General features: G+C 43.7%; 1 protein-coding gene across 1 annotated transcript in view; it reads right to left on the reverse strand.

Annotated features, from left to right (window-relative positions):
• Positions 1-6,427: 6,427 nt before the first annotated feature.
• RAB27A (RAB27A, member RAS oncogene family) overlaps positions 6,428-8,188 on the reverse strand; it is a 5,879-nt gene continuing 4,118 nt past the window's right edge. Inside the window, exon 5 of the mRNA XM_010192499.1 lies at positions 6,428-6,724. Coding sequence (XP_010190801.1) covers positions 6,526-6,724 — 199 coding nt within the window. The 3' untranslated portion in view covers positions 6,428-6,525. The remainder of the gene's footprint in view (positions 6,725-8,188) is intronic.

Raw genomic sequence — 8,188 nt, forward strand, 5'->3', positions numbered from 1 at the left:
GCCATTAGCAGAGCCCGTCTGCAACGCAGGCCCTGCTTAACCGGGAGCTCAGGCAGCCCCGACACCAGCACCAGGCAGGACACAAGCAAGTGCTCGCTCCGGGTTTCAGGCCGAGCCAGTCCCAGAGGAGTTCTGGGGGTGACAGAGCAGCGGGCAGTGACAGCCGTGAACGGTCTCCTCAGCAAGCATGGGCAGAGCCCGCCACTGCTCATTTCACATCCGATCACACACGGGGTGTGGGAAAGCTCACTTAGCTAATGGGCGTTGGGCGATGTGGCACCGGAGCCGGCAGTCAGCCCAGCCCCAGGGCCCGAACTGCTCCTGCTCACCTAGAGGTGCAACACACCTCAGAATGGCATTTCTCATCGTATCGGGGCCATGGAAGCGCCTCCTCACACTCGCAATGAACAGCCTGGCAACACAGGAGCAGTAATGCTCGTCTGCCACACACTATAGGCACCTGAGCGACCTACCCTGTGAAGAAACCTGCAGCCTAAAATAAAGCCATACAGAATCACGGAATCCCAGACCGTTAGGGATTGGAAGGGACCTCAAAAGCTCATCCAGTCCAATCCCCCTGCCGGAGCAGGAACACCCAGATGAGGTTACACAGGAAGGCGTCCAGGCGGGTTTTGAATGTCTGCAGAGAAGGAGACTCCACAACCTCTCTGGGCAGCCTGGGCCAGGGCTCTGTCACCCTCACTGAGAAGAAGTTTCTTCTCAAATTCAAGTGGAACCTCCTGTGTTCCAGTTTGTGTCCATTACCCCTTGTCCTATCATTGTTTGTCACCGAGAAGAGCCTGGCTCCATCCTCGTGACACTCACCCTTGAAATATTTATAAACATGAATGAGGTCTCCCCTCAGTCTCCTCTTCTGCAAACTAAAGAGCCCCAGCTCCCTCAGCCGCTCCTCAGAAGGGAGATGCTCCACTCCCTTGATCATCTTTGTAGCCCTGTGCTGGACTCTCTCCAGCAGTTCCCTGTCCTTCTTGAACTGAGGGCCCAGAACTGGACACAATATTCCAGATGCGGTCTCACCAGGGCAGAGCAGAGGGGGAGGAGAACCTCTCTGACCTACAACCACCCCCCTCCTGATACACCCCAGGATGCCAAGAGCCCTGTAAATTGGATCATGTAAAGCCTACCTGAAAAGCAGAGCTCCTCTTCCAGACACAGCCACTGTTTCTGATGTGGTCTCTGCCAGGCTGAATGGGAAATGGGAAAGACAGCTCCTGTTGGACATAAACCCCTTTACAGCATGGCACAGGACTGACCCTTCACCTCACCAAAACGAGCACACTCCAGACCACGCTCACTCCCAGGGAAAGCAATTCTGGGAGAATGTGTCATTTTTTAATTCCCACTCCTAACATTCTGTTATTCTGTGAAATTGTTTGGACTTGGGGAGGGTCTTCTCTCCGTGCTTCAATCTTCGGATGCCATCCTAGCTCAGTCTGAAATCTTCCTCACCATGTAAGGCTTCATTCACCACAATTCCCGCTTCTCTACTTAAAAGAAATTAACTATCCAAGTATTTGGTGAAAAATTACATACTGAATTGAACGTGGGTAGTTTTTGCTTTCTGGTTTCTAGAACAACAAAAGAGGCAGTCAGCTTGGGGCTAGATTAAGAAAGATGGAAGAAAATAAATTGCTTTAGCACAGTAGAGCCGCCAACCTTATCAGCACAGAACTTGTCTCCAATCTTTTTGTAAACCAGACCTCAGCCACATCCTATTGCAGGAGACACGGGCTAGAGCATCTGACTGGTGACCAGTAGCTGCCCTCAGCCCTAAGGAGCAACAGGTCCCAGCTGACTCGGAGCAAGACAGGACTGCACAGGATATGAGTTTGTCTCAGGCCGCACGCTGGAGGGAAGGCTGTGGCTGTGACAGAAGATGGCAACCCAGCTGATGAGAGAAAATAGTAGAGACATGTACAGAAAGCAATTTTACAAGGGAAGTTATGAAGACACCGAGTTTACAGCTAGAGGCTAAACCAAAAAAACAAGTTTGCTTATGTCTAGGGCTGCAGTGCTTTGGCATACGCAATTGCAATCCTCCTTTTTCAGTTTGATTACTTCGAGTTTCTTGCCCGTGTGACTTGTTTCCCCGTGGGCTGTATTTATTTCACTGAAGACAGCTTTTTCCTGGCAGAGAACTGTACTGTGAAGTCCTTGGTGGCGTCTGCAATTTAAACATTTTGGATTACAGACTGTCACCACCGCCTCCAGCAGACGGACAAGATGTGAGAGCACAAGTGATACTACAAGCATTTACAACTGGATTTTTACCCCTTCTTTTTTAATATCGAGGTGCTCATCTCCTCTTTAAGTACAAGCCATTATGTTGTGGATTGGAAGTGCTTATTCCCGATCTAAAAGGCAATACAGATTGAAGGCTGCTGAAACCAGAATCCAGATTAATTATCAAACAAGAATATGGACTTCTACTCCATTAAGTAGTTCACAGACAGAATTGGGTATCCAGCTGAAAAGCAGCCTCACTGGAAGAAAAGGTTTTGCAGCAAACTGAGTGGCTCATTTGATTTTTGACACGTTACCACAGCAAGAATTCTGTCACCAAACATCTCAGCTCAATACCACAAACTCGTAACAAAGCTCTGGTCTCCAAGTACTCATGCACTTGTCCAACTTTCGTAATAGCCGTAAAAGAACTGTCACACAGAGTTCATATCAACTGTCACATACAGTCACGTAAAAGAACTGATCGCTCTTAGGCACGTGCACTTGTGGGATTTGTCTGGAAGACACTTCTGCAGGTCATCCAGACCAAAGCCCTGCTCAAAGCAGGACAAAATTACATCTGGTGTCTCAGAGCCACATCCAGTTGAGTTTTTAGGATGGGGATCCTACAACCTCCTTCAGCTCCTGTTCCAATTTCTGACTTCTTGTATGGTGGCATTTTTTTTCCTAGTGTCTAATCAGAATTTTGTGTACACCAACTTTTCTCTGTTGCCTGTTTCCTATCCCTGAGAAGGGTCTGGCTCCCATTAGATAGTTCAAGACAGCAGAAAGGTCTCCTTTAGCTTTCTCTTCTTAAAGCTAAGCAAGCCCAGTCATCTCTCCTCCTACCCCTTGTGCTTCAACCACCAATCTTGGTGGCATCTGCTGGACTCTCCAGCATGTCAACGTCTTTCTTCTATTGGGGTGTCCAAAACAGGACACAGAACTCCACCTGCGGTCATATAATTACTAAACATAAGGGAACAGGTACTTCCTTAGCCTGCTGCCTTCATCTCACCAATGCAGCCCCAGATGCAGTTGGCCACCTTTGCCACAAAGGCACTCTTACAGCTCCTGATTAACCGGCTTTAGAACAGAATGCTTATCCCCTTTTCTGCAAAATGTCTTTTTCAGCCAGTCCTACTGCATGGGGTTATGCCAACCCAGACAGAACACCCAGTCACACTTACACTTGTTAAAATTTATGAGGCTTAGTTCAGCTCATCTCTCTTGCCTGTCAAGGACCACCTGAATAGCAGCTGTGCTTTCCAGCATATCAGAATCTACCTGTGGTAATCCACACTGCTCCTGACAGAAGCAACTCTTCTGAAAAACCAGGCTCCTTACCTTTGTAGAAGCAGTAGGTTTTACAAAATGCATTGCTTGATTCCCTTTTCTCTGAACACAACATGCTCACATTAGCAGCTTTCTGAATGTCTTACAAATACAGAAGTGTTGCCTCTGTTTTCTTCTGTGGGTTTGAGCTTTCTGGTATCACCCAGGCTGCATCAGCCCCCCATCCGACTGGTTCGGTCAGAGCCCGAGGGTAGCATCAAGAAGGACATAGGCCACAGAAGAGAACTTAGATGCATTTGAACTAGAAAAATCATCATGCATAGGGACCGTGCAGAAGGACACAGACTAATACTGAACTGAGACAACAGGAAATGTTACAATTCAGTTCCACAGACACTGACAAGGTTCAGATTAGGAACGTTTCACTACTTCATATTAGTAAGAAATGCTGGGACAAAGCATCATAATGGATATCCTTCCCAAAACCGTTCCATTACACATCAACATTTTCACCTGACACTGGACTGAAACAACTTCACTTGAAGTAAGAGTTTCTCATCACATGAAAATTGTTCTGTGTTTATTTGCTTTTTAAAACCAGTGTTAGACTCGTAATAATGGTGTGATTCACTGTCAGGAAACATTTACTGTGATTTCTCAGGAGAGCTAAAAAGGGACCAAAAGTTTTGTCACAGGACAATTCAAATAAATCTCATGGCACATTTCCAAGGCTGACATCAAAGCAATTTTATGTAGACTCTCTTTATACAGTAAATAGTTACATATAATAGGCATGACAAAAATGCAGCAGTTTCAGTGTTTAATATCCAATTCTAAACGTAAGTATTCAAAAGGAAATATCTTTACAGCATTTCAGTAGTTGGTTGCAATAATCCCCTGCTGTTTTCAGGAACTGGATGGAGCTATAAGCACAAAAACTCGTGTTCAAGTTAACTCGTGACAAATTTCCACTGCAACCGTTGAAAAGGAAGAAGTTACATTAAAAGACATTCAGACACTGAAGTACATTGAAATGTATCGTGTCCTACAGCAGAGTTAGACGCTCTGCTGACCAGAAACATGATGGCAACTTCAAAAGGCACTGTGAGTTAAACTACAGCAACTCCGGTCCACAAGTATTTCAGAATCTGGTTATTGTACAGTAGAAAAAAACCCCACCTATATTTATTGAATATAAATTGCTTTAATCTCTCTCCTAGCCCCAGAGCAGTCAAATTATATTGCACTTTTAAAATAGTCTGTGTAGGCTGTGATAAAAATCTAATATTTACATGTCGTCTTTGTTACAGAACAATACACTACTTCGTAAAATATTTTAAGAATCAAGTTTTAACACTTCTTCTTGCATTATTCATCTAACCAGAGGCTACATCAAATATCTAGTTATTTATTTCTTTATTTTTAGCTCCTATTCTAGAAGCATGTTTGGTCCTTTTCAAAAAATGTGTTATGCTGTAATTCACGTTCACAACTGGTCTCAATGTTTGCCCGAAATTGCAGTAGTTAGAATATTTAAATAAATAAATACATCGCTTGTAAAGAAGGAACAGCTTTGTAAACAAACTGCTGTGGAAAGTCTGTAAAAAGACTCAGTTTGGCACGTCACGACTTTCATTGGCAATACTTTAGAGTTATACAACCTCTGCCAGGGTAGAAAAGAGCTTGGTAGGCACATCTTATAAATCAGTCTGGAAAAATGACCCCAAGAATACTGGTTGTTCCTTAGGTTGTACGAATAAATAAAAATGATCACAGAGTAACACGATCCACTGAAACCAAAACTGACATTCACGTCCGTAAGGGGTATGATCTGTAGGGGCAAAAAGAGAAAAACAACCCTATTCTTTTTTAAACACAACCTAAAGGAAACGAACAAGCCATAAATGAATATGATAACCAAGACGGCACAGGACACAGAGGTTGGCAGAATAAAATGAGCGTTATACATTTATAGAAATACCGATCTAGATAGAACTGTTATTTTAGCTGCATCTCACCATCAGACAATCGTAATTCATTTTGCAATCCAAATTGGAAGAAACGTTCTGAATCTGTGTTTGGTAAAACAAATTCAGCGCAACGCACTAGCTCTGCTGAACTCTATCTGACATCTAGGTGCCCTATATTCCTGCTCAAACATGAGTGGTAACATAAACAAAAGGTAACAACAGATGCCCAGTTATGCCGTTTCCATATAAATATACGTATACGCATGTTCTAGAAATTCAGATGGTGTCAGGAGGTCCCATAGGCTGTGCTGGATATATTTTATATAGTACAGTTGTAGTTTACATGTTCAATTTCATGGCATACCCGAAGTGCTCTACGTATGCACCCTTATGCTTCTCCGTAGCTTTTTACTCTATACAGAAGAGTTTTCCTGTGGTTTTCATCACTAAGCTGATGGGTTTGAGAGAGCAAGGAAAAGCTATTCACAGGCTTCTGTGGAAAACACAGGATTTGCTCTTTAAGATTGTTATTGGTTGATTAAATGATTAAACGTTTCTATTCAAAACCAAGAACCATGTTGGCAAGCTTGCTGTTAGTAGAGACTAAGAGCTGTCACAATACCTAATCTAAATGCCTGGCCTGTGCAGTAAATGGAGCCTTCAAAGGGCAACTGCAAATCCTTCCGTTCAGAAGCTTTTCCTTTCTCATTGCCCATACAGAGAGCTGTTTCTAAATCTGGTAATAAAAATTCCTCTCCTCTCCTTCCCTTCCCTCCGATTTAGAGAATTAGAGGAATATCTAGTGCTACACCAAATGATACCCGTCCCATCAGTAATAAACTGCGTATCTTGCAAGCAAAGGTCAATGTTGCTTCAGAAGAAAAAACCAAAAATTAGTATAAGGGATTAATATAGCTCATTAAATAACTACATGTGTGATTTGTCCATAAGTTAAACAGTTAAGCTGCAACTGTACTACACTCCAGCATATACATTAAACTTAATTGTAACTGAGTTAACAGGCGCATTTGCCTTTTTCTTGCTCCTCACTCAGCTGTTCTGTAGAGCTGTGCCCGTTGGAGCGCACTACCCCTTCTGGGATCCAGGATTTATCCACGCACCGCTCCATGCGCTTCATGATGAGGTCGAGCAGAGTTTCTATGGCTTTGCTTACGTTATTCCCGTTAGCTGCACTGGTTTCAAAATACGGTATCCTGCAGAAGACAAAATCCACACACTTACATTACACAGTTCATATTCACAGGAGCAAAACTACTGACCCAGCAGTCACACAAATGCTGTCAGCAAAAAGACACCAGGTGGTCAGTGGTCTGAAATGCAAAAGAAATTAAGGAAATGGCTGAGACTGTACAGAGGGCAGAAGGATAAGCTTTAATTGACATCATGGAGCCCACAGTCAACAGAGGTGTTGGTCAGTATGAGTTCCCAAAGTTATGCTCCAAGGTCTGTTTTGTTCGGCTCCGTTCCCCACCAGAGGTGCAATTACTTCACATGGCCTTGTGTGCACACGTGTTCTCATGACCGATTCCTGTCTACCTCAGCCAGGCCATCATTGCAAGAGAAGGAACGTTAGTACGGATGCTCCCTTGCAGGCAAGGCAGTAAAGACTCCCCATGTGGTACTCTTAGCACTCTAAAGGTGACTGTTTCTTCTGTTGATCCCAATGCTCAAACCACCTAGGTTTCTGGGCACCCTGGTACTGAAAATACATTGCCAGTTTTCATTACCTTTGTGGGTCAGGATGTTTCAATGTGAGCCTGGACCACTGCTCAGTGCTGCCCACAGGGTGGTGCTGGAGTGGCTACATCAGCTTTACTCCCCAGTAATGACTGAAACAATCACTTTGTAACTTTAAGTATTTCCTACTTTACTTGCAAAATTCAATGAGTGGTCAAAATCTCAGTGCGTAGGTGTCCTGCAATTGTTTTCAAAATGCATCACGTACCAATACAAGGCCTTTCCACAGAAAGAGGATATTCACTATCTCACACTTTTCTTACTAGAAGATTGTTTGCTGCAGCGAGATTTATCTTGGTTCCCTTCAGGAACGTTTGGGAAAGTAAGTGACTTCTAAGCAGCTATCTTGTCTCACTTCTACACATCAGAGAACTCTGTCTAAGGACTGGACATGATCTACAACTTTGACTATTCCTATATTAAGTTGGCATTTTCAGATGCAGAGATGAGCGTTTCATAAATTATTTCCAGAAGATGAAGGCTCATACAAAGAGATCTCTCTCAAATCTTTGAGAAATGGCTACACGCTGTTTCAAAGGTTTTGCTCCTTTGCACCTGGTTAAAGCCATTTTCACTGAAGGAAAAAGTAAGAAGGCACTAAACCCATTTGTATCTAATGGACAGTGCTTCTGATTTGCCTCCAATGACTCTTCAAGGTCAAGGAAAGCTAATTTATGACTATGTGATAGGGAACACAATACGACTAGAGCTGCAGAATGAGGCAGTCAGCACTGAGGACCTGGTGTTCACACTATGCATGTTTTGTGGGCTTTACTTTGGACCAGGTCTAACCTAGTCCCTCAGATCGAATGCAGATTACTGGTTGGAGCATATCATCTAGTTTAGTTTTCAAGGAATCCAGTCCATATGCTAGAAAGCTGCTCCACTATGTGAATCAAACCACAGTAAACGGATCGGAA

Source organism: Mesitornis unicolor, unplaced genomic scaffold, assembly GCF_000695765.1.
Source record: "Mesitornis unicolor isolate BGI_N332 unplaced genomic scaffold, ASM69576v1 scaffold21139, whole genome shotgun sequence".
NCBI classification, from domain to species: Eukaryota; Metazoa; Chordata; class Aves; order Mesitornithiformes; family Mesitornithidae; genus Mesitornis; species Mesitornis unicolor.